The following is a 27,306-nucleotide window of genomic DNA, read 5'->3' as shown; positions in this document are numbered from 1 at the left end:
GCTGAAGTTAACCGCACGGATGGATTTTGGTCATACAGACTCCATCTTTCTTACATGTCACTCCACAACAAGGAGTTAGAGTCACTCTTGAGTGTTGGACTGGCGAATGCAGCCTTCAGAGTCAAATGCAACAAAGTCTTAATTTAATGTTGTATGTCAGTGCTGTTTGGTGTTTAAAAAGTTCACGTTGTTTTCATAGTTTTTGGGAACCTGATCAGTTTAAGTTTCCCACAGAGAAACTAAGAAGTTAATCTGCATTGTCAAACTAGTGTGCAGCCTGGAGCTGACAATGTTGTGGCCTCATGCAGTATTGTATTGATCCCACTGATCCAAGTGACCTTTACACTATGGTAGTGCGAGTTCTGTTTGGATTAGAAATTGTATGGATTCCTGTGTTTTCCATGGGTGAGGGAAAATCTCTTCCCTTTGTCTGTACATGGATCAAGCGTGTTTGTGGTGTAAGAAAAGCAATTGAGAGGAAGGCACGTCTTACAAAAATAGACTTATTCCTTAAACAAGATGTTAATACAGCGCTCAATCAAAAAAGCCCAAGTTTCAGTCATCAAATCACCATCAGTGTGTTATGAATCTCCTGTAAAGTTTCTGTGCATTGTCACATTTTTGCCCACTCAATTATTTCTGCATTAATCTGAAGAGATGCGCAGATACAAACAGACGTTCTATCCGTTCTAATGGTGCTTTCCAAAATTGGATAAGGAGTTTATTCTCCCATTTTCACTAAATGTGCATTTCACATAACACTGCATCGACTGAACCTTGGGATTAAACTAGCTTTAATTTAATTAGATTTTTTAAAAACGTTCAGCTGTACTTTATGCGCGAGAACATTCAGAGTTGAAAAGCTTATGTACACTATTTGATTTAGACTAAATAAGACCGTCACTTGTCCTCACATAAGGCAACGCTGACCTGTTGAGACAATTGTTTTATTAATACGACGAGTGTAATAAACTATCACAAAGCAAGTGACTGAACAGAGAGACTTGAGCTTTATTTGTGACTCTGGAAGAAATGTCAACGTTAGATAAACGTACAGATAAAAAGGGGAGGAGATACATTGGAGATGTAGACGACATCATGGAATGTTTGATCAAAACACAAAGAAACACAGAACAAATCATAACTGGGTGATAACATAAAATATTGCATTTGATCAACATATCTGCTCTGTAAACAGGTGCTGAGCAGCTGTATTGAATTTAAAACAACATATTCAGTATTACAATAACATTTCACAAAGTTTATTACTTTATTTTGTACTGTATGAAAGCAAACTCCATCAGGCTGCACATTCCTGCTCACCTCTATCTGTAATTGTTCCCCAAAATGCAATTGCATTAAAATTGGACCATAGTCAGTTCTATATAAGGTAGAAAAAGAAAGAAAATGCAACATATTGCCTTGCCAGCAGGTAGTAGTATATCAGTTTGGTTATATCTCAGAGTTACAGAGACGCTGAAGACATAATCCAACATCAGCAGCTATTGGTGGCTTGGTAAGTCACGACTCAGACTCTGGCAACATGCAGATATGTAATGTAGATAGTTTCACTCCCCCAGCACTTAAGATGACATTTAATTCAACTCATTATATGAGAAAAGGAAAAATCACAGCAGATTTATGTTTATCTGTGTGACTTTTGGTGTCTGGACAAACAGAAGGTACCATAATAGATACAGCAGGGAGGATCTGTTGATGGTACACTGACGTTTTCTTGTGGACCCAAAACTGTGACAGCACTTTGCTCACAGCACAACGCAGTCACGTCTCTGTGGGTGCATTAGCCCGTAGGTGGTCCACTTGGTGCAAGGCTCAGTCCCCTTCAATTGCGGCATTATCCATCTTTTAAGGTCACTGCTCCTCCGCAGACTGAACGTAGTGGTCTACAGCCTTGGCAATGCGTTCGAACAGCCACACGGGTGAAATGAAAACCTTTTAAAAACCAAAGACTATAATGAGAGGTAGGATGACTGTCTTTCAGTTTCTGGTCATTCTCACAGTGAAAGTTAATTCCACCGCAGCCTTCCCCCTTCACTCACCCTCTACATATTCTGTATATGAAGGTGGGTGGCAGGGTCCAGATGGGAGAGGGCACTGCATGCACGTTTGGGTCAGTGCAGCATTGTCTGTCAGTCATGTGAAACACAACTTCAGAGGTCTTCGAATTCCAGGAAGTGGGTCCTCTGAAGCACCTTCACATGGCGCTCATAGATTTTGAGTGCAGGCCCGAGACGGATAGACAAACCAGTCAACACGTCACTGCGCTGCATTAGAAGGAGGGACTTTCCATCAATTTCCTGATGGGGAGAGAAAATATGTTGCTCAGTCAGTGTCACTTATAGGGCTCTGAAAGGAGTTCTGAATGCTTTATAACTTTTAACGTATCTATTGTCATGTCATTTTCACTGTCCACACTGTACTGAAACCCTAAAATTAAGAAAAAAGGCTGAGACTTTTCTTTACCACGCTGATACTGGCCCCAGCAGACACTACTTTTGGATCAAACAACACACTTCATGTTAACCGCCGCTAAAAATGCGCTGAACAATGGGACACGTGTGGTGTTCAGTGTACACATAGCGCCCTCTGTGGCAGTTGTGTGGTGGTGCGCTGACCTGTGTGCGAAAAGCCACAGCCTGCTCTGGAAAGCCTGCAGCTGAGAAGTAACTGGCCACATCTGCCACAGTCCACTGCAACAAGTTCTGGCTCATCTTCTCCTTCTTCACAGAGCTGGAGGCAGATCAGATGAAAAAGAATCAGAGACACGACCACAGAGTGACCTTCTTCAGCAGGTAATGCCTCGCGTCTTTGCAAGCCTTTAGGGGACCTTCTGTGCGGTTAGTGAAAATTCAAAAATGTGAGTTTGTGCCTAAGAAATATATAGATTGATTATTCAAGAAAATAAATGAAAAATAAAAGCCAAGATAGATTTATGAAACTATTGTAGAGACAGAGAGGGACATGATCTGTTTAATACTCACACTTCATCACATTTACCACCATTCAGGAGACTGTCTTCGGCTGCCGTGAAGGAGGATATATCGACCTTATTCTTTAATGTACCTGTGAAGAAAACGGATGTAAAATTAATACAAATGTTCTGTGAATGTTACTACAATAAAATACTGATTTCATAGATATCACGACAGGCTCTGGGACGCTGCATGTTTGATGATCACTAAAACACAACACAGTCGATTTCACTGGTTTCTATTTAAAGTGTGAGTTTGACAACATGTAGGAGAAACACTTCGGTGGTCTGCCTTGTCCTTGAATTTCTTGTCTGGAGACCACATGCAGCAAAAGCACATGTACCTTTTGGCCTCAACTCATTTAGAAAAACTGAAGTGAGGTACTTCAAGTTCGGTATTATACATGAAAGTGATAATTCAAGGGAAGCTCAGTTCATATGACTCACTATGGCAGCAAAGACAAGGGTTCACATGAGAACCACGGCTCTAACTTTTTCTGACTCTAACTCTAACACTGCATCAATGTGCAAAATTCAGTGAAAATGTAGTTAACAGTAATAATTTTTTTGTAGTTTTAAATGTGCAGAATCACATCCCTCACCCTTAGCGGTGTGATTTTGAACAGACAGCAACAGAGTTGTGAAGAACTGGAAGTGATGCTTTTTCCACGGTACTAATATGCCACACTGACGCCTCTACTGTCACGGTACAGTATGTTTTTCTATTAGAGTTTGTTCACGCTTCAGTACAGTGAATAAGTGTTGATACAGCACCATTACTATACAGTATTAGTCCACTTTCTCAGGAAGCTGGCAGGACTGTCTTCATGCATGTGACGCATGAGAAGGCCCCCATTTTTACAAAGTGTTGCTTCCTCTCGACAAACCATATCCAGGCCCTGCATGAGTACAGTATAAAGTGGCATGGTACTTGTACAGTGGTAAAAATACTTCAGTGTTGTTTATTTCAGTTATGTCATGTTAGCTATTTACTCTGGGGTCTCTTGGCTCAGTTAGCCTGTAACAAATCTCAATAAGCAGGAAAATCTATAACCACTTCTCTTGTATTAAAAGCCAGAAAGTCACATTTCAGAAAAAAAACACTGCAAGCGTCTCACAACACATTGTGCGGGTTGGGATACACAAGCAAGCACGAGGAGGCTAAACCGGGAGACAAACCATGTGTGTCTGAGGTGGTGGATGGGAACCTTTCTCTTGGTAACCTTTCATCAGGTCGAAATGTTTCCCTGCTGATCGGCAAAGTCGTACATAAGAAAATATGAACGGGACCTTCTGCATTCTTAAGAGCAATCTGCAAGCATACTATGCACCAAACTGCTCGTAAAAACTGTAAGTCTGCAGATTTCCACCACTACAAGCCACTGCTGTTAAAAGAGCAGTATTGTAGTAGACCAGTAAGTTTTGAGTGACAGCTTTTAAGACTCAGTGAGCACCACCTGGATGGAAGGTAGCAGGACAAGTTTGTGAAACATCCAAAAAATCTTGAGCAAGCCTCAAGGCAAGTACAAGTCTAGATGGCCACAGAACAGCCAGACGAGTATTAGAAACACAAGCTGTCATTAGTTAATATCCTTAACATGCAAAACAGTTGCAGACGACACAGTAGACAGTATGTTACTCACAATTGTCAGATGGCAAAGATAGTGCTTGTGGTCTGCCATCAGATACATTCTTGGTCTCATCCTGTTGGCCACACAAAGCGGAACAAAACAAGTAAAACATGAAAATTGTAAGTGTGAAGCAAAGAGATCAAAGACATACAGGTGCCGTTTTGTTGAGACAAAAGGAGTACTGGGAAATTACCTGTCCTGCTGCATAGTCTGGTACCAACTGGTCAGACGAAAGGCCGCTATCCTCTGCCTTGCCTCCATCTTCTTTCATCACGTTGTTCTTTAAAGCACCCGGGCTGGTAGTTACAGGGTGGATTGCTGGCTTCGTGGCTGCTGCGAACACAATGAATCACTTGGATTACACGCTCATACAATCCATATTATCACACATGACTTTATTCTCTGTAAATTCTAGTGCTATGTCAAAAATGAATGCAGCTGTTTTTGTATGTGTGTTTTTACCGCTGTAACCAATGGATGACTGCAGCAAGACATTTTTAAGGCATGGAAATACAATGTGTTATTTTTTTTATTTTTCTGTGCCTAGCTTACATTAACTGAGCATTTCTACTGCCAACAACCATGTCAACCATCCAGCTCCCATGCCGTTTCACATCCAATGCAAAACCAGGCATAAAGCTTGCACATGAAACAATATTGAAGCGCTCCATAATGCTGGGTGCGCATATTAGCGTGTGTCTAACAGTGTGAATACCTTTGTCTCTCTGCATTCCTGGGTGCTGGCGCTCCACTGGGCATACAGCAGAATGATAGGCCCAGTCATTGTGTGCGAGGGCCCTGGGGCTGGAGGGGGGCAAGGAGCTGGGCCTCTCACCAGCCTTCTGGAAAGAGACACAGTCCAGACCCGAGCCAGGGCCGCAGCCGAGGCCGGGGCCAGGCCGAGTGCCAGATGGAGAGCAGGGGGCAGAGACAGCCCGCACAGTGGCACAGTGCACGGCGGCATCTTCATATGTGCGGCCAGGAGAGGGTCCGTCCTGCCCATCCCGGCTCTCATCAGCCCCCTCCTCATCGGCATTACTGTCTGTGTCCATTGCCATAGAGGTGTCAGCCTGCAAAGGGAGCAGAGGTGCAACATGTAATTTCCACCCCAATGAATTTTGGAGCTGTAATCTCTAACAATGAATACATGATACAACGCCTAAAAAAATCTAAGGTGGGTGCAGAATTAAACAATACATGAGGTGTGCCTTCATATCTGCTTTGATGAAAGAGGACAATAAGGTTAATACAAAAAATTTAATTCAGTGCCAGAAACGCCGCCATCAACAATTAAGTTCATTATTTGACAACAAGTTAAAGAGCGGGTAAACCCTCCCAGATTATCAGGGATCGCTGTCATGACTGAGTGCTAATTGCAGGCTGAGCGTGTCACATGAAAACACGCTCATACAGATGTCGCAATTTGACCGCTGTGGTGGTAAATTACTGCCTCTGAATGCCTTCGTCCCTTTCCGCGGTGCAGTGTTCACTCCGCAGACAGACTGTGAGCCCCTCCACCGCAAAACGTGTTTCCACTTGAATATAATGTCATCTGATTGCATCTAACTAGTTTTAACATACGCACTCGTCCCTTTCGGTGGGGGGTTTTAGTCAATGGCGCCCTGAGTAAAAAATTACCTTGTGTGCGACTGCGTGTCCAAGACCCAGCAGTCGAGCACAAGAGCGCACTAAAGCCCGCCCCGCTCCTGTGCAAAGAGCCGCTTGTATGGTATTCACCCATCGCACTGCATTTCTCACAACTTTCACCGAGACACGGTCACAAAAACACCCCGGCCCCGCGGATCTCAATCCAGCATGATTTTCATCTCGGCTCACATGAAACAGCCGATGTGCTCGGTGCGTCCCGGTCTGTAGAGGCCTTCTTGATTGATCATACGAACACACGGGAGTGTAGAAAGGGCCGATGGGAGGCGTTTTGGGTTTTTCTCAAATTTCCTCCAAAGTGCGCATGGAGTTGGGAGCCGCGGTAAAGACCTCGCCATTGTGTCTGTGGTCTTTAAAGGAGCGCTTCCCGGGGCCGAGCCACGGTAGAGCCGAGCGGAGATAAAAACCGAGCGTTAACTCGACGTGCAGACCAACGCAGCACACCGATCAGCGCGAGCACCAGCCGCCCCGATTACCAGTCTACTTTGACTTTGCGCCGGGTCAGCGATGTACAGTAGAAGCGACCGAAAAGAAAAGAGTAACGCAAATGAGTCCGTTATCGGACACGTCACTGTCTGAATTTGACACTCGTATTCAGGTAAAACCTGGATAACAAGCCCCGAGAAGCACTCTATTCAAAGTAATCAGTCGTATTCGTTTTTGTAGCGACACACACGCCTTTCAGAGAACAAAGTCAATTTGATCTCAGCTTAACCCAAATCGGATAGAGCATCCGCCAGCTAGCGCTGGACGAACAGTTTGCGGTGGCTTTACGTTAGTTAGGTCTCGCAGTGTGACCGGCTTCTACACATTTCATTACTTTGCAGTGATGTGGCTCCTCTTAAAATACTGTCAACAAATAGTTGCCAGACACAGAGAAGTGATGGCATTACTGTATGGGACGAGTGAGGCCGTAACAACGGCCGACACCAAGCATTAGACGTGACCGGGCTTGGCTGCGTGTCCGACAATGGATCTAGGGGTTCGACTTTATGCACTGCGTCGGCAGTCGTGCATCACTCGAAAAATAGACGCAGTGTGCATAAATGGACCCATTATACCTTTATTGTAAGTACTTTAGCATCGATTATAATCGATTTGGTTGCTGTTATACGGGACAAAACACAGTGATGGCCATATCTTAAAGTCAGACGGAAGGGGGTGAAATCTCGTCACGGGCAAACAAAATATACGTCTGGACATGGTTCTTGTGACATTTAGTCTTTTGCCTGGGATGGTTGTCCACGTTATTCCCCAGGAAAAAACAACAACAAAAAACAATCAACAACCCAACAATGTCCCAACGTCCCCCATCAGGCTCCTACATCCGCGGTGTTTGAGACTTTTTTTTTCCTTTACCCACTCCCACATTTAAAAGCCACTGAGACTGAAAGCCCTTATTTCCAGCCCCGGGTTTCAAAATAAAACCCACATTGACACGCGCGTGTTTTGACGCTATTATTTTGAAAAAATGATTTGTTCGGCTTCCGGGCTACGTCTACGCATCTTTTGCTAGCTTGACAGAGCCCCCCTCCCCTTCGCTCAACGCCGAGTTTGGGGCTTGAAAAGCGCTTTCTGCTGCTGGTAATGGTGGCTCGGCTTGTTACGGACGGGCAGGACGGTGCAACTTTTCCTGTTTTCTTATATCTGCCGATGCATCGCCCGTTTAAAGTGCTTTTCAGCCGGCGCCGTGTAAAATCTGCCATACTCCGACTACACGCGCACCTTCTGTTTTTTTTTTCTGTCTCCACCTCGGTAGCGCTCGAGCGAGGTCCAACCGCCGCTCCCCGTCTGCGGCAGTTTTGGGTGCACTTGCAAATCACTCCCCTCACCACTCCCCGAGTACAGACAAAAAAACGTGTTTTTTTGTTGCAAACCACTCATTAACGTCACCCGTTCTTTGCCTTTATCTCCACCTGTTAATTTGGTGAGATGTGACATGATAATGAGATGTGAGCTCGTTAAACATGCCGCCTTGCATCAACCTCAACATACCTCCAAATCCTCCTCGTCCTGGTCCACAGGACCGAAAGCGCTGTCCCCGTTGCTCAAGTCAGAATGACTGGCTTCTTCCACCGCGCTCCTTCTCGCAGCCGTCGTTAACGTTACATCGTCTTTTTTTCTGCTTCTCCGCTGAACCTTGGCGGCGTTTCTGTACGATATAGAGCCCTTGTAGTTAACTTTCAGCACGGTTTGTTCTTGAATCAGTTTCTCCAGTTCTGCGCAGGTTCGGTCGGGCTCGGACCCGTGTCGTCTCCGGACCATTCGGCAAATCCTCTCCAAGTCCGGCCGGGCTTTTCGCGACCGCAGCGAGTCGATAGTGTCCAGGATCCACTCGCGGTACTTGGATTCAGACATTTTTTTTGCTCGATTGGTTCGCCTTCTCTTTGCTTTTTTTCTTACCTTAGTGCGTCAACCTTGTACGTTACACACGGTGTTTTTCGTGAGCCGCGGTCCGAGCCCAACTGAGAAGCGGAAACCTCGCTGTACGCCTCCTGCGTTTGCGTGTGCGCTTAAGGTGGACCGACGGAGTTGCAGAGAAAAGTTTCACTCGAGAGCAGTTTTAAGGTGGAATTTGAAGACCTGGACGGGAACGAGCGCGCGGACTCGGGCCCATGTGCGACATAATGGGCGCAAAAGGTGGCGTTTTATTTCAGGAGATAGGCAGTGTGATACCAACAACTGTTAAGGTTCAGCCTTTGATGAAGTCGCTGAAGCCTGGTCACGTGGTCCATCCTCTGACTTATCGTTACAACAGAGAGCTGTGCTCACGATCACAGGAGGAAAAAGGCAGCACATTAATAAATCAGTATAGAAAATAAAAATGCTGCTTTATTGAACCTAATGAAGATTTGATTGATTTAAACTTTTCCCGAAATTGTAACTGATTGAGAAGGTTGAGAATTTGAAAAGGTAAACCCACCTAAAACCCGCTGTGTCTCCCAAATAAATGGACTTATAATTCATGGACTGACATTATACAGATATCCTACAAGAAAATCATTTTCTGTTAAGGGTTTGTTTACCTCAGTCATTTGTAAACACAATAAACAGCTCTTGTGAATTCATTGTCATGACAATGAATTCACAAAATGACTTTTCGATTGTGCTTGTAAGTAGCTGTAATTTGTTGTCCAAAAAATGTCTAGCTGGATCTGTGACGTATTTGTCTTAATGTTTTTGTAATGTATATTTCTTGAACTGATTCATTTGTACCTCTTTTGATGTGTCTAATTATTGTCCAATCATCAGTTGACTTCATAACCTTTCATTCTTTAATCGACTTCAATTCTTTGATGGATTTATTCATTATGAGGTCTTTTACTTTATCTTAATTGCTTTCCAACCATCTGGACAGCTCCCTTGGCCCTCCACATATTACTGATGCAGACAGATGAAATCCTAAAAGGAGGTGCACTGAGGACAGGAATACATTTGGAGAGGGGTGCCGAAAGCTGGCTGGTAATTGATCCTGTAGTGTGACAGGATGAACACAACACTGCATTATTCAATTGCACCTGCCTGCCTCTTAAAACACTCACTGCCAAGTGCGATCCTCCGATCCAGCTAACGGGAGCAGCCTCAAACCTGGGAACACCTTCCTTGAGATTTGCATGTCATAAAAAACATTATTTTTACTGTGACATTGTGCAAGGTGAAGAGAACTTACATATCACCCAGACATGTTAGTCTTAACAAGTAAAAGTTTATTGGAATGATACATTTTGCAAAATATTACTTTATGTATATTTTTTTAACATACTCATTGTGTTCTAAGGGTATCTGTCAAGTTCTCCAGAGGGTAAGATAGTTAAGACTGTCAAAGGCAAGGATATACAGTATTGTTTCCCAAAAGGTACAATAGACTACACAATCACTGTACCCAGGTCATGAGGAAAAGATTAATGTATTGTTTTTGCTTTTTTGCTTTTTTTTTTTGAAAATACAATTAGAAAATATGAACGCAAAACATCTCAGATGTAAAAAGTGTCATGACTGAATGAAGTGCGTGTGTGTGTGCCTGTGTGTGCGTGGAAACTTGATGAGAATAGAAGGCAAACACAGGAGAAAAACTCAGAATTAGCACAGAGCAGTTGATAGCGTTTAGTTGATAGAAGAGAATCAAAGACAGCTGACAAGAAGTTTTGCGTGGGAAACAAAATCAATCTAAAAAAAAGCATCGCGGTGGACTCAGTGTCTGAGTGGATCAAGCGGCGTTGCCTTCTACCCACCAACTCTGATTTAGTTATTTGTGAGAACAGAAAAAACAAAGATATTACATGTGCTCTCTTCAAAGCATTACATAGTATTTTAGAAGTTTCAAAGAATTAGCACAAATCAATTAAATAAGAGATCTGAAAGGGTGCGGCATGTGCTTCACTATTCGCAAAAGACCGGACAAGTTGGTTGGTGATCCGCTGCGTTGTTCAACGTGATACTCTAAGAAACGAAAGGTTTAACTGCGATGAGACTGTCGGCTGTGGAAATGCCGATTTGTCAAACGTGTCTCAGGTCCAGGAGATGTCTTGCCGTTGGGTCGCTTTGCCACATGCAAGAAAAACCAAGCTCACCAGAGAAACGTGTATTATACAAAACACACATCATGTTTCCAGACAGCACTGAAACATCTCCATCAGACAAGTCAAGACATTCAAAAGGTATCGTGTGTTTGAGCTCAATTACATTAAGAGACTGGCAAAAGAATTACTCAAGCCTACTGAAATCATTTAGAGTCGAAAAACATTCTCAAAAATGTCATGTTACAAGACTTTATGACAGATCGATGCACATCAAACAATTCACAGAAGCTTTTCAGTGAGATGGACAAAGTCTAGCACCTAGGGCCTTGGGAGGGTGGGGGTGGGGGCAAAAAAAACCCAAAACAAAACAAACAAACATCCTTCATCAAACCAAAACAATGTGTTCAGTCAACAAACCAGCTATAAGATTTGGTCTGCGATTGTCTTGCATCCACAGAAATAAACTTGGCAAAAGGGGACAGCTTCAGGACAGCTTCCTTAGTTTAATTTGTAACATAGAAAGCTCGAAAATGGAAACAAAACACTCCAATCTCAACAGTCCTGAAGATTTGGTTGGACTGCAAATCTATCTGAAGGTGTTACATGTTAGGTATATACAAGAGAAAGGGGAAGAGGGGAAAAAAATACCAAGGTGAGACGCACAAGTTCAGTGACAATTAGCAAACCGTTGCCCTAGAACTGAATAATGAAAAAAGCCCGTAAGAACTTTCCGACACCTTTAACTGGGTCTTGTTCCATCTTCAAAATAGAGCCGCCGAGAGTCCGTTTCAATAGTTCAGCATGTTATCCACGATCTCAGGTACCTCAGCACAAATAAAGCATAATGCTCTGCCATCTCTCTTTAAAAGTGATATTGTACAAAAATAACATGCACACTTTGTTGAAACATTTTGCTACTTTTTTTGAGTATTAAAATCCACCACCGTCATAGTAACATACAGAAAAACTTTGCAATGTTGTCAGTTTGCAAATTTGGCAGAATTTATGTTTGTTTATTTATGAAATCTTAATTCAGTTTCACAGCTATGAGATAATGTTGAAAAAGATGGATATTGTCTATCATTATATATATATATGTATGTATATATATATATATATATATAAATAAACAATATAGTCAGGAGTGTGACCACAATGTTACTTGCTGCTAAATCACAGCTTTTTAAACCCACCCTTGAGCACTAAATAACACATAAGCACAGAGATCGACATAAAAGGACAAAATGATCACCAATAGGATTCTTAAAATGCTCTAATAAATTCAGCTAAGAGAAAGACAGACTTAAATGTAGACCTCATGTTTACATTTCTCCCAGGTCCCCACAAGGAGGGAGACCTAGATGAAGTTTACTGCGATAAATCATTTTCACTGATCAAAGAGGTCACCACTGCTTCAACGGCGAGCAGCGAGTGCATCGTCTACCCAATAATCATGCCACATTGAGCAGACAAAGGCAGGTGCAGAGAGTTTTCAAGCTTTAAACCAAATGGGCACGAGTGATGCCACCATGGCCAAAGCTCTGCACCAATGCTTTCGACACAGTTTTCCAACCAGTTGGCATTGTGATAGGCACATCTGTTGGACTTGGTATTGCTTGGACAGATTCAGGATGAGAGATTGGGGGGGGGGGGGCAAGGGTGACAACATACAACAATCACTCTTTGAGAAGCTTGTAAAGAGCCCGTTCAAAAAGGAGCCTAGCAGATTCAGTACCTTAACAGAAAATCAATGCCTCAACCTGCAAAGACTGAAAACATGTCATTATGCCATCAGAAAGATACAAGTATAGCCGGGCAGCCACAACATATGCCTGTTCTCCTCGAGCCCCTGCCACGAACACAAGAGGGATAAATAAAACGAATAGGGAACAGTTGAGAAACAATCAGAAAAGGCAACACTGCTGGTTCTGTTGGATCTTTCTCCACTTTGCCTACCTTTCCACTGGGGGGGTTTTACATTGTTGTCGTCATTACAAATAAGCAAGTTAGCAGTCCAACCTAGCGCTTCCTTTCTTCGGACCCCCTTTCACTTTCTAAATACCTGTCTCTCTCTCTCCGCTACTAATGGTTGGAATCTAGAACTCAGCAAACTCCTTTGCACACTTCTCTGTGAAGGAGACTCTGATTTCCTCTTCGTCGTAGTCATCGAAGTTGCTTGTGTCACCGGGGCCTTTGCACTTAGGAATAAAGGGAGCTTCCACCTAGAACACACAGGACAGTCAAATCATCAGAATGATGCAGCGTGGTCTGATAGAGAGCATCAAAGCCATGGCGTGCAATATAATTTACTGAACAGCATTGGAGGTTGAAAACAAGACAATTAAAAACACATTTATATTCATTTACAGTAAACAGTAAGACAGGAATGGGAGTAAAATACATTAGATGACCAAGAACTCACGCATGAATACTTGCAACACTAGTGTATTAATCAATCTGTGGTCACACTGCACGGCTAATTGTGTGATCATGTGTCATCATTTGCTTTCCCTCGAGTCAACTTATCTATTTCCAATTCAGCTGGTAATTTCCCGTATTTTCCAGAATGAATTTCAACAACTGCGTGAAAAAACATATGAACTTGCGGCATTCATCTGCACTACGTGTGTGCAGAGGAAACAATATTAACACCAGAGCTAAGAACTCAGGCATTTTTCCTGTTTAAATAAAGACAAAAGAAAGACAAAAAGAGTTCAATTTGTGTGTTTTAAATGTTCTTAGTGTTTCTAGTCCATATCGTTATCAACATTTAACCTTTGTCTGCACGCTGCTGCCACTCCTTACGTGCCTGACTGCCCTACTGTGGGGGCTCACCTCCTCCTGATGAGTCCAAGGTTGGGAAGGGGTCACTTCAACGTGTTCTTTTTATATTTTGTGAAACCCTTTGAAAACTGCAACTATGATTAAGGGTGTTCCACTAATAAACATGGGTTCTTTAGAGATGTGGACCATAAAATGGGGTTCTGTTTGTAAGAGGAAGGACTTAGTTCACTGGCTTTTATGTTAAGAAAAAACTAGAGGGAAACACATGTTGTGTGTCTTTCAGATATTTTTCCAATGGCCTCCAACCTAATATCATCTGAGCAGAGGAAGCACAGATGGTGTGAAATCGCCCGTAGCCACAAATGTAGACTTAAAGACACTTCTCCTGTCTGACATCTCATTAAAGACGTTTTCCTTGGCCGGCATCACTTTTCTTCTGCCCTTCTGGTCTTGAAAAGGCATGTGGGCTCTATTTGTACAACTACTGCATGAAGGGCCGTCCTCTCACCTTCCTCTGGTAGATGGCAATCCAGTCAGTGGTGGCAAACCACTTGTGGCCCTTGATATCATTGACTCCATTCCTGAGGTTGCCAAAGCGCTTGGTCAGGTCCACCTGCAGCAAATTTCTCAACAGATCCTTCAAGTCTGAGCTGAAGTGGGAGGGAAAGCGAACCTGCAAACAGTAAAAGCAGTGTGAGTGTGTGCTCTCAAGACCAGCATTTTACACCCTGTGCTATGTTTTCTTTAATAGACTGCAGGACTCTGGCATCAGTGCGAGCCTGTGAGTGGTGCCTGGTGCTACGAGTGGTACAATCTAAAATGACATTGCGCCCACTGATGTTGAAATTGGATGTGATTTGCCTGGTTGTGACACGTCTGCTTGTTTGCACTTTTTCACTTTCCTTTGACCCCTCTGTCCACAGGATGGCTTACCACTGGCAGTTTTTGCTTTTCTCACCACTGTTGACTAACAACCATGCGCGAAAGCCAGAGATGACGGTCAATTGGGAGATGCTATATCTGCCCTGCCTAATGTTAAAGATCCAAACACGCTTTAAGATGTAGAGAAAATACTCCACTTTGAATAATAATTTGTTTTTGATATGGCTCTTCCACAAAAATAAGTTCAATTATCTTGTTTTTACTTTCCACACTTTCACTGATGGACACAAGATGTCTCCGACTTCACTGACAATCAGTTCTGTGTTTGTGCACTGGAGGCTTTAGGTTTCCACACCACACTTTTGAAAGCTGAATATTGGACCAGAATTGGCTTTCAAATTAGTTGCAATGCCAAAAATCATGCTTGTAGGCCCGCCCTGTAAAACTGGATTGGACACATCTAGTGTCAAACTGCGCACAAACATCATTTTGCACAGTGAAGCTCAAACATTCAACTGCAGAACAAGAAGACCAATCTATTTTTGAGTGAAGGGGGACTTTAACTATCGCGCCATGTTAGGTTCATGTTATGTGAGATCACCAGCACACATGCTTCAAGTTAGAGGACAAACATGCAGGTTTCCTGTAAATAAAAAGATTCAGATTCAAACTTGTTCAACGTTACTTTTGATATTTATGAATTTTGAGTCAAATGCCCCAATTTGATTGGCCAGTGACAAAGAATCTTAAAGTAACGAGTTGTATATCCTTAATGGAAATTTTATTTCCTGAAAAAAAGCAAAACATATCTACAAAGAACAAGCCTAAAAGGAACATTAAAGATTAAAACTTTATTATGACAAAGTCAGAAAAAAATAAAGATTTATGAAGAATAAGTGAGGTGTTTTCATGTCATGTCCGATTAATTAAGAGAAATATAATGAAGCCATAATTTCACCAGAGACTGGTTTCCAGTGCAAGGGGCAGGGGAGCCAATGAGCTAAGAGCAGTACATTTCTCCTGACATTGGTGATGCAATGGTGCAAAGAGGCATTGCATTAAGGTCAGTTAATTAGACACCTCACTAGTCGATAAATGGGGTGTGGATTTCAAGGTTCAAGGTATTTCAGAACGTTATTTACAGCAACACACATTTCTGTGGTTCCTTAGTAAGCATAAATTCCCTTATGGACAATTATCCTTAACTTTTAATCTTTACAGCTGCAAATATTTCACAATAACACCACAGTCCTCTTCATGTATTTAAGACTGTGACAAGCCCATCACCGTTTGAGAGTTTTCACACCAAAGGAAAAAAATGCTTGTATGAATTATAGACTTTTTGAAATAGGTTTTAATTTTCAAACCATAGCTTGCAAACCAACACATCTGTTGAGAGGGAAACAGTGTAGAATTGAGCACTGCGTTGTGCTGGAACAACCAAACTGCGATCAATATTTTTAAAAAGGGGGATTATTTCGGTAGGCGTCTGTAAACTCACCTTCCCTGATACAATCTTCTCGTAAATCTGAATAGGCTGGTCTGCAAAGAAGGGGGGGTAACCAGCAGCCATCTCATATATCAGAACTCCCAGAGCCCACCAGTCCACTGCTTTATTGTAACCCTGGAAAACACAAAGGAAATAAAGGGCGGTCAGATGTGTCCTCAAACAAAAACTCTCACACATTAGAGCGCTGACAGCACAGCAAGCAGTACCACAGTCCTAAAGCTGACAATTAAATGGTTTTCTAAAGCCTCGCTTCCACTGGAAGGACTGGCCCAGCTCGACTCAACTTACTTTTGGTACCAGGTACTTTTCTTGATTTTGTTTTCCAGTGCAGATAATAAACTCTGTAGGTGAGATTCTGAGCTGATTGTCATACCAATGCTGCATGACACTGATGTGACATCATCAGGCACAATGGATATATGAGGGAACACAATGCAAATATGAAGGAATGGTCTTCTATTCTTCGCATGCATACGGATGAGGAGACGACTCTGGTTGCTCTGTGTCAAGTGACAATCCTCTCTGACCAGTCAGTGCTCTGCAGTGTTCTCACTCCACCTTTCAGTATTGGCTCAGCTCGGCCAAAACGTCGACCACGTTGAAAAAAAAGTACCAGGTCCTATCCACAACAAAAACCAGAACGGTTCCAAGCGAGTCAAGCCGAGTCGAGTCGAGCCATACCATGCAGTGGACACGAGGCGTACTGAAGTCCCATGCGGAGCTGAGACCTCCCCTGGTCTTGAGACATACAGATCAGTGCTGTTTATTATGGGCCGGGCTGAGCACTTGCCTTACTGAGGATGATCTCTGGTGCAAGGTACTCTGGGGTCCCGCAAAGCGTCCAGGTCCGGCCCTTCACCCTTTTCGCAAATCCAAAATCTGTTACCTGGGAAACAGAGTGCACAGCTCTGAGCACTGACCACGCACTGCAGGAGCACAGAGACCAGTCAAACATAATTGCTGTCGATGGCTAAGAAAACAAATCCTTGCCTGTATGTAACCCTGCTGGTCGATGAGCAGGTTCTCTGGCTTAAGATCTCGGTAGATGAGATCCAGCGAGTGAAGGTATTCAAAGGTCAGTACAATCTGGGCTGCGTAGAAGCGGGCGTGCGGTTCACTACAAAACAGATCACACACAGTGTTTACAGTCAACCAGTGGTGTGTGGAAAGATTTAGGAGTTAACTAAAAGTCAACTTACCTGAATCTACCGATTCTCCTTAAGTGTGAGAACATCTCGCCCCCGGGTACATACTCCATTATCATATACAGATTACTGTTGTCCTGTGGAGAGATGAGAAGTCTTACTCTGACATGCAAAACACATATACAAAAATTAGGTGAATGTGCATAGACGATAAACAAACTTTTGAATGCATACCTTAAAAGAGTGCTCCAGTCGCACCAGAAAGGGAAAGCTGACAGCTTGCAGGATACGTTTCTCGTTCAGTGTGTGTTCTATCTGCTTCAGCTTCACTACCTAGGGTTTGGGTTAAATAGGTTAGTACAACCACACTAGCATTTGAACGTGAATTCCTCCAACCCCATGCGTGAATTCATCAAAGTCACACATACTCTACTGTAGGAAATTTTAACTTCTCACAGATTACAGACAACTGACATTACACAGGGGACGTCTTCACAATTTGTAAGATCAGGACATTAAATAAATGTACAAGTTTTATACAACATCAGTTTCCACTTTTGCTTTTTTGTAGGAATGGATTATTCTTGTTTCTCCATTTTAAAGTTTACATAGGAAAGTGCGCACTCACTAAAGGTTGCCAAAATCTTGGTATACAAAAGAGACATTATCAATGTGTCAGAAATAAAAACTTGAGTGCCCAACTCAAGCCTTCATTTAAATTTACCAAATAGTATTTCTCTAATATCATTCCTTAAAGTACCATACCTTCTGTTTATCAAGTATTTTCATGGCAAAATGTTGGCCCGTCTCTTTGTGTTTAACCAGCATGACCCGACCAAACGAACCAGTGCCTAAGGTCTTCAAACGGTCAAAGTGGTCCAATGCCGCAGTTTGCTGAGAGGTACAAGAGGGCAACAGTAAGAGTAAAGGATATATAACAACTTCGGCAGCACCATACCATAAAAAGCCCCACTGTATTAGCATGAATGTTTTCATTCTGTTTATTGAGTCTGTATTAGCTGTGCTCTCATGGTTGAAAAAAGTGTGTTTCACATTAGCCCAGCAGAGGGGGCACTGCCCCTCTTAAATAAATAAGACTTAATCTGCTCACGAGCAGGACTGCATCCATAAATCTGCCCACGAGAGCGAACAAGCACGAGAAAACAGCAGTTACATCCATTCAAGATTTACTGTACGATGCATCATCACACTCAGGAGTCTCAACACAAACAAGTACTAAATATTAATGACAATCAGAAAACAACAATGACAGAATTCTAAATCAATGAAACTGATGATGGATTATCAGAACGGGAGGGGTAATTCTCTGTCACTCTCTCACCTGTGCTGGATTCTCCCATTTCTTAAGGAAATCTTCTTTGGCTTTGGCAAGAAACTCCTTCACTGTAATTAGGAACAAAGTGCATATTCATTAGAGAGAGCTCATCTGTTTTAAAAACCACCAAGTCCAGACTTATGGGATTTTGTGTAATAGGTCACCTCATGTAATCACCAAGATCCAGAGAACAGCACAGTTTTGGCATTTTACACTAAAATGTGGAGGCCACAGTGAGATATTCCATCAACTGAGCATGATACACATCATGTGTTCATGAACATAAATGCTGTCCTGCATTCGTCTGTCTTCTCAGCTTGGAATCACTGATAGTGATAGCGAAGTGATGATAAATGAGTAACACCTGGCTGAATTTGTGAGTTCAACTAACATTTATCGAAACACTAATACCGCTCATGCTAATAATTCAAAAGTTGACCCATAGAGTATAACAAATCAATACAAGTTAATTTAAAGTAATGCAAGAAAGCATTGATCAATGTATTTCCCGCTGTTACAATACCACATCTGGACCTAGATTAAGTAAACCTGTATTTGCAAAATCCATCAGCTGGTGTGTCAATTCCCTTCAAGAAATAACTCAAAACAACTCATGAAAGTTCACTGAAAGTACCAATTGGGAGAGTGATATACAAAAAAAAAGAAAGAAGAAGAACTGCGAGGTCAACAATCACTTTATGAATTAATAAATTGAGTATGACACATACTGTGTGCAGGCTATTCCCAAACACAGTCTGTGCAAGACAGATACTAGAGAAAGAGGCCACCACGAGGCTGAAAACAACTGAGGAAACTGCAGGGCTCTGTGGCTGAGACAGGGAACATTATGCGTACAACAACAGTTAACCGGGTGCTTCATAAGTCACAGCTTTATGAGAGAGTGAGAAAGCCACTCATGTGACATCTCAGCTAGTGTTTGCCAGAAGGCATGTGGGAGACTCTGAAACCAAGTGGAAAAATGTTCTATGGTCTAATTAAACAATATCTGACCCTTTTGACCATCATACTAAATGCTGTGCTCCACAAGCCAAACACTGGACATGATCTCCAGTGTGATTTATGGCAGTGCCGGCATCATGATGTCCGGATGCTTTTCTGCAGCATCATCCACAAACATAAAGCCAAAGCTTCACGAGAAGGACTTACTGTAAACAACCTGGAGTGGCCACACCAGAGTTAAAGCCTCAATCCTATCTGGAATTTCTAACATGACTTCGGTACGGCTGTTCAATCATAGCGCCCATGCAGCTTAACATTACCTGAGCAGTTTTGCAAACACACATTGGGCCTGTAGATGCTGGAGGCAGCCACTGCCCCACACCAAAAATCCCATGCTAGTGTATTATAGCCAAAGTTGGATTTGGCCCATTTCTGAGATAATCTGAAAAACAGTATTTTTACACATACTGTCATTACTGTCTGAGATTTGACACTGTTCACCACCATTGTGGAATAATAAATAGATCAGGAATAACAAATTGATCTGTGCCAAGAGAGCAGGATAGCATGAAGCTGCAATGCCTCCAGGTTAAGAGGAAACCTACATCTGGTCTCCAAACACACATGCAACACTGCATACACACACATAGATGCAATTATAGACCGACAGTGATTTGCTTGTGGACAGATTTTGACAGTTTGGCGTACAGTGCCATATGTAGCAGTTCATTTTTCTTGCCCTCATCTTTATGGGACTAATCACAGAGCTCTGTGGGAACATGTAGATAACCCGTCCTTCCTCATTCCTCTTTACCATCTGTGTGCTAGTTTTGAGGACACTAGCTGCCCTAGCTGATGAGGGAGCACAGCTCTATCTACTGTTAGTGTCGGGCACAAGATGGCCGAGGTTGTACTACTGTGGAATAGTTATTTTTTAACTGTGTTTAATTATTACATTTGCATTTTGCATTTTGCGTGCAAGATTTCACAAATATATGACTGAGTTGTAGAAATAATGAATAATGTCATAATATTGAAATACTAACATTTATGCTAACTCCTGAACTGAAAAACAGCAGACACATAAGCATGTTAGGCCTTTCAGGATAATGTGGAACGTCTAACTGCAGGATTAACTGATGCAAAACAAAAGCCTATGGTTCAGCTTAAAGCCAGTAAGTTGTCCATAGTGACCAACTTTTGGATATTGATACTTAATCTAATGGGTTTTTGGATAAGTTCAAACTAGAAAACTATGACGAATATAATGACAATGTTAGAAACAAATAACTCTCTGAACAGAATTTTCTGATGCTCAAATGTTCTCATTTGAGCATCTCTCACCCACAGACACTTAAAAACTCCACAAAAGCTTCATCCTGATCTTGCCAATGTGATTTCCTGCTAATTCTCCAAAGACCAACAGCTCCAACAATAGGATGGGAGAAAGCCAGCAAGAACGGCGAAGACCAAAGTTCGCATAAACATGTCGAGAGCACTGTCGCTCCCACAAGAGAGCAATAGAAGCTGACTGGTCAACAGGGAGAAAACATTTCCCGTGAAAGTTGCTCAACTCCCACTTCCAAGCAGAAAGCCACAAATGGGGATATTCCAGTAATAACTGGGAGCTAGTCAGAGGAAAGATGTGTGCATTTCTGTAAAAGTCATTGGACGGTTAATGGTCAAATCAACCGCCGTCTTTGTTAGATTTTAGGAGGCTTGGCTGCCATGGCGACTATGTTAACTGCAGGTGATCAAGTAAAGCTCAAGACCCGAACTTTCCTGTCACCCCAAATTCCTTACCATCTGGGATGACTATGGGTACCTCTGGTGCTGCACCATCTGCTGAGCGCGAGGATGACTCCCTCTTCCCTGCATGCCTTCTGGAGCTCTTCCTGTCACACATTAGCCCTGCAAAGTCTCCCCAGTTCTTCTTCCTTGGCCTCTTCCTCACAGTCACTGACTCATGACCTATCCTCCCCCTCTGAGAGCACTCTGGTCAGATCAGCAGCCCCACTCATCCACTAAAGCCAGTCCGGTGCCCTTGCCGACAGGGTGTCTTCAGTCTTTCCTGTGACTGTCACTTTGCTGGGGGCCAAGTTCTGAAAGTAGCATCCACATCCAGTGTACAGTCAAATTTAACATGGACAGCAGCAGTGGTCCCGTTACGCTCACACAGATCAATTGGACCCTTGCTTTGGTTTGTATCAATATTTATTCTGTGCACAAAGTACTCTCTGCTGTTCCCTCCCATGTCAGGCACACACACATATACACACACCGAGGTTATATATTGATCTAAACAGGGGCATAATCACCAGGGGGAGGGGCGTAAAACACAAGCTGATATATTTATCCAACCCAGAGAGGAAGTCCTATGGAAAACTAGGCCTAAGTGAAGACCCTTGAGATGAACTAGACACATCTAGATGCAGCTCAAACTTTCCCTAATTAGCAGAACCAATCAGATGTCGCATCTGCAATGAAGAACTTTCAGAGATGATCTGGGTGTTTTCAAAAACATTAAAGTGCCCCTCTCAGGAGATGCTAGCAAAGCAGGAACACATAAACCACAGTGAAACTTTTTCCTCCCTGCCCAAATGCACCAGAGAGCCTGTGTAGTGCCAGTGCTGAATTGATCCTCCAAAAATCAATCCTACATCTCTCCCCTGGGCTTCGCTGGCCCACTCTGACGCAGGAACAGAGGGGTTATATTAGGGCGAGCTGACCGACATTTAACTGTGAAGCGCGCCAAATCAGGTCCCTGTCTACACAAGGACTTGTTCAGATGCACACATTGCCATGTGGTGCATAAACAAAATCAGTCTGGAGGTAAACAGAGATGCACGGAAACTAGGAGGGTGTTTTCATTTGTGTACAAGGGGAGAAATCAATTGTAGTCATTGGCTCAGTACTGACGGTTGATATTTCACTGTGACTACAAGCAGTGACTAACAAAACCACCAATGGGAAGTTACTTTACATCCTACAGTGAGAACTGAATTGGCTCATTAAATTGCTAACCAAGTCAGCAGCAGAGTTGCAGACAACCTTTCATGTTCCCTTCACTTCAATTCAAATGCATGCAGACAAAAGCCTACTTAGCGTTTTTATGTATAACTTACAGTGTATTTTATACTGGGGTATGTGCCTATTAAATTGTAATTTTAGCTTTACACACCTAGTTGGTTCCTCTTCAACTCTGTGTCAGTATGTTTCAATGCTGGGAGGCTAAAAGCTAAGTAGCTACATATAAAGTGGCTATCTGGGACTTGCAATAAAAAAACATTTTCCTGAGTTTCAGTGCCAGATTAGGTACAGGTGGTCTCCTGGGAGTGCTCATCTCTATAGCATGGCATTATAGTATGCTACAGCTGTATTTATTGCAGAGAAAAAGCGATTGCATTACCACTGCCTGCAAATGTGACTGCAGCTTTACGAGACCAACAGACACAAGGGTTACCGCTACGCCCGCTGTTGCTGTGAGAATCCAAAGGAAATTACTGTTCCTTTTCCGATCACTGAACTCCATCCTCTGTTTTGCTTTGGTTGCTGTTGGATTTCGCATCTCGGGATTGGTCCCTGGCAGTGTGCCAGCTTGCCAACTTGCCAGTTCAGTGCTGTAAGCTTATCTGAGGTTGCTGATTGGCATTTCAACAGCGAGGTTCACTGGTAATCAGTGCAGGCTTATAACAAAGCCCCTTTAACTGGAGACAGGAAGTGATGAGCGATCCGAACACAAACCTATCCCTGTTACACAAACCAGCTGCGTGCAGAGCTGGGGCAGGACATGAACCACACAGATATTTATAGATAGAGGGAGTTGCACTTTGACAGGGTGCCACCTCATTATAAGACCAAATTCAAAATGCACAACATTCAATACAACAATCCCTTGCTCAGATGTTTAATTAGTGTGTGAAGCACAGGAAAATATTTTCCAAGCGATTAAGTACTCAAAAAATCAGGTAGACTTCCAAGAGCTCTCCCAGTGCGAAGGACAATGACACAACAGTTTTGTAACAACAGTATGCATGTGTGTTTGGACAGGTTTGTTACACTGCGTAATAGTTTTAAGGCCGATAGTGTTATGCTGTGCAGCATGGTGCCTGACACACACTTCTACAGTAACCGAGAAATGCCTTCCTTTGAATTGTAACTAGAAAACAATAGCCAACAGATCATAGACAAACAACAGGCTACTGTCTGTGTATATTTGTATACATGGATATATGCACACACACGTCTTGGTTGCTAGCCACAGATACCAGTAGAACCAAAATCTGATCTGATATATATATATATATATATATATATATATATATATATATATATATATATATATATATATATATATATATATATGTGTACACACTATCTAGAAAAAACAGCTTGATCATCTGTTAAGCGTATGAGTCTGAGCTCAGCCTGTAACTAGCTAAGCTGGTGGGGCATAGCATGGTCCACGGCTCCATCCCTAACCCATGCTCCTATCCAGCTCCAGAATGAAAACTCACTCCAGCAGCAAGCCTCTAGCTCCTCCTGTGGTTGGTCGTGTCTGCCTTCTCCACTGCCTGTGTCGCCTAGACAGGGCCCAGCTCGATGAAACAGCCTTCCTGCCAGCCTGTGGATAACAGACATCATACAAGGCAGAAGGAAGCCAGTTGACAGCCTGTGCAGAGTCCCAAAACTGCAGTATGTCCAGCGGTTCTATCAAGCAGGAAGTCCAGAATACGGTACCGTCTTACAATATCGTCTTAAAGGCCAAAATTTCAAGCTATCCTGGCAGGCTGTGTTTAGTTTGCACTGTAGTAGAGGCAATGACCAACTGTGCAGAGCCTGGGCTGGACCTTCCTTGCTCCTTCACTTCCTGCTGCAGTTCACAGTGTCTGTTCGCCCTGCTTCCTCCTGTGGACCAGAAATAAGCTTTGTATACTAGTGCAGCAGCTTTCCGCTTGTCTTCTCCAGCCTGGAAAGTTCAGGGGAAACAGACCCTTTGCACCCGAACAAGCTCTGATGACTCTGTTTCCATTTTCCGTAGAATCCAAAGCAAGCTGCCATGTTGTCTTTAATCTCTCGCTGCTCTGTTGAAAGTTACGTTCCTGGGTGTGGGCTCTGGACCCCTGGTCTGCACCTGTCTCTGGGGATCAGGGTGGACCCTCAGCAATCAGGCTGATAAGGACGTGAAGCATGGCGAGTGAACAAACCTCCCACCAGCAGTGCCTTCTCTGTCCCTTCTTCTAACCTCCTATTCTCCAGAAATTTCATTACTTCTTGAGGATTAAAAAAACGAAACTTCTGTGCATCAACACCTAACAGTCGTGAGCCTTGTTACAAGGGTTACCAGTGATGGGTTAATGTTACAGAGGGACTAGGTGCCATTCTTCACACATACTCTCTACCAGCAACAAGGAGCTGACACTCATTTTGCAGATACCCATTCAGACTTTGCACTCTTGAGTGTTATTTATAGGGTCGTGGATAAAAACATAAAATGTTGTCCTCCAAGGCCTTCACTGGGGCCAGTGATCCTGATGGGAAAAAGGAAACCCAGGCACTTGGATTGAGTTACCAAACATTTATATTTAGAAAAACACAACTTTTTTCACTCATTTAGTATTTCACCACCGAGGTTCATACTCAATGAAGATAACTGTCATTTATTTTGTTAGCTTGTACAAATGTGCCCTTATTTCTTTTTTTAATGTTATATGTAATAATATCTAATGTAAAGAAAAAAAAGTTATTGGGAGAAACAGGCCACACAAGAATTGGCAAGAACCAAGCATCGCTTCCTCTCTGTCACATACACAAACATTAGCATGCACTTGCGTGTGTGCGTGCACACACACACATTCAATGACACATACAAGTGCCCTTGTTCTAAATGCTGCTCATCACATGATATTCAAGAGACTCCTCAACTCCCAAGTTTCTGCCTGGAGAGGATCACCCTCATGCATCACATGACCCCATCCTGGTGTCTTTTTCCTTCTCTGATAACAACTAACTCCCCTCTACTCACTTACTGTCAAACCCAGTCTGTGGGACTCAATGCTCAGGTCTGCACTGTATTACACACTGCATCACTTACACAAACAACCTGAAATATGTGCACCCCAACTCTTGCTTCAAATCCCTGCATTTCTTCGAACATGCTCTTATTTTCCCCCAATACACTGGGGAATATATATATATATATATATATTTCCCCCATGAAATAATCATTAAGAGGTGCACAACAAAAATCCTTATCAGGATTTAGGATTTAGTGTTATTGCAGCCTTTCATAATCTTATGAAAGGAGGGAGAAAACACATCTGAAACACATGACCCACAAAGAAACCTATGATTGTTGTATAAGGTCGGTTGTTGTCATCCTCATTGGTACCTCTGAATTTAACCTGGGGCTTTTCATCACGAGCTTTCCCACAAAATCAGCGGGGAGAGTGAATAATATCCTCTGTTGTTCAGCTGAGATGAACATAATGTCACAGTAAAACGGCTTGGCTGAAGTTGTGGATGTGAATGGCCATGGCTATTCGAGGTTGACAATTAAGTAAAGTTAGCATATGTTCATTCACTTCCCCATATGACAATAGGGTGTTGAAAGCAATAGAATACGGTGTCGCTGTCTTTGGGCCTTGATGCCTTATACAGGTGTTATGTTGTACTTTATGTTTCGCTGCCGTTATGGGAAACAGGAAACAACCGACGTTACAGGAAAACGTTCAAACGACAGACAGTGATAAAGCTAGCTGCTACAGCTGCGGGTTAAAGGGTACTCACCGCTCTCCATCTCATTGCCCTTCTTTGCGGTGGGCGTGTTGCCCATGATGGCAGGCTGATGGTGGAGTCCCTGGGCTCGGACTGTCTTCCTTTAAAAGTCGTTGAGTGATGCTACACCGCTAACGCAGTCGCTGGGCTCAATGAAGCTGACAGCTAACTACTAGCTAACAGCTATCATTATTGACTAAGGAGTGTTAATATATTTTAACAAATACCTTTCCTTCGTATGTTTGGAGAAGTCCAACCAAGCGAGTATATCCAAGTGTGCCGTTAACGCTAACGCTTTACGTTAGCTAGGCTAGCACGCAAGCTAACTAGCGGAGATGGCCAATGGATGATAGCTTTGCAGTGTTAGCTCGTCAATTTCCCAAGCGAGCCTCGGGAAATCAAGATGTCACTCGACTGCCGTTTATTTCCAGAGACAGTGTGGTTTATCCAAATCCAGTCCAGAGCATTAGGTAGATCGTCGAAAGTTGTTTCCGTTTATCTAACGAGCAAGCTAGCGTTAGCTTTTAGCGTCCCTAGTAGTCGTATCCTGGCCTGAACTAACCAGGTGATATCTCTATGTAGGCAGGCCTTTTCAGCTGAAACCTGGATAAAGAAAGTGGTGTCCAGGTTATTCGTTTTCTTCTCTGTTGGTTATATCAAGTGGCTACCTCTCCTTTTGATTCCAAACCAGCCATCCAGTGCTATGGATTCCAGGGACCGACCATCTGATAGTCGATTCCTAAGATCAACAGACCCCTTCCATTAATCTTCGGACCGCAAGGGAAACTCCAGTCATCCATCCACCGGGTCCCGCCTCTGACAGGCTCTGATTGGCTCCATACAGAGCCACTCAGTTGACAGACTTTGCATTTCAAGTGCTGATTGGATTAGCATCAATACAGCCAATCATTGCATTGATGCGATTCGTCTGTCAAATAGGTTTGTCCCGCCTCCCGGTCTCGCCAATAACCAATACGCCCATAACTGTGTTTGTTTCTTTTTGCTTTAAATTATAAGATTTTTATATTTGTCAGACTGAGTTTCGTACACAAATCAATTGCAGTTGCGTCTTACAATCATGATCCTACTTGCAGAGCAGTATTT

The 27,306-nt window shown here is 43.0% G+C and overlaps 2 protein-coding genes across 4 annotated transcripts; both read right to left on the bottom strand.

Annotated features, from left to right (window-relative positions):
* Positions 1 to 988: 988 nt before the first annotated feature.
* Positions 989 to 8,762, bottom strand: samd1a (sterile alpha motif domain containing 1a). 2 transcript variants are annotated; one of them, XM_070981855.1, is made up of 7 exons: positions 8,284 to 8,762; positions 5,339 to 5,693; positions 4,817 to 4,956; positions 4,636 to 4,696; positions 3,003 to 3,084; positions 2,637 to 2,751; positions 989 to 2,318 (listed from the first exon to the last, which is right to left on the bottom strand). In XM_070981855.1, the coding sequence occupies exons 1-7, from the start codon at positions 8,644 to 8,646 to the stop codon at positions 2,172 to 2,174; spliced, it is 1,263 nt and encodes a 420-aa protein (XP_070837956.1). In that variant the 5' UTR covers positions 8,647 to 8,762; the 3' UTR covers positions 989 to 2,171. The 2 variants fall into 2 exon arrangements, with proteins under 2 accessions (XP_070837956.1, XP_070837957.1); XM_070981856.1 differs by having other exon boundaries at positions 4,817 to 4,953; positions 8,284 to 8,740.
* A 1,212-nt stretch (positions 8,763 to 9,974) lies between these two features.
* Positions 9,975 to 27,000, bottom strand: prkacaa (protein kinase, cAMP-dependent, catalytic, alpha, genome duplicate a). Of its 2 annotated transcripts, none has more exons than XM_070980735.1 (10): positions 26,215 to 27,000; positions 18,472 to 18,533; positions 17,895 to 18,023; positions 17,364 to 17,462; positions 17,184 to 17,266; positions 16,975 to 17,101; positions 16,775 to 16,870; positions 15,976 to 16,098; positions 14,101 to 14,265; positions 9,975 to 13,030 (listed from the first exon to the last, which is right to left on the bottom strand). In XM_070980735.1, the coding sequence occupies exons 1-10, from the start codon at positions 26,258 to 26,260 to the stop codon at positions 12,905 to 12,907; spliced, it is 1,056 nt and encodes a 351-aa protein (XP_070836836.1). In that variant the 5' UTR covers positions 26,261 to 27,000; the 3' UTR covers positions 9,975 to 12,904. The 2 variants fall into 2 exon arrangements, with proteins under 2 accessions (XP_070836836.1, XP_070836835.1); XM_070980734.1 differs by lacking the exon at positions 26,215 to 27,000 and adding an exon at positions 21,229 to 21,588.
* Positions 27,001 to 27,306: the final 306 nt, after the last annotated feature.

The sequence above is a fragment of the Chaetodon trifascialis genome, chromosome 15 (assembly GCF_039877785.1).
Source record: "Chaetodon trifascialis isolate fChaTrf1 chromosome 15, fChaTrf1.hap1, whole genome shotgun sequence".
Taxonomy (NCBI): domain Eukaryota; kingdom Metazoa; phylum Chordata; class Actinopteri; order Chaetodontiformes; family Chaetodontidae; genus Chaetodon; species Chaetodon trifascialis.
Note: the sequence above shows the minus strand (reverse complement) of the source record. Positions and strands in the feature narration are given on the sequence as shown.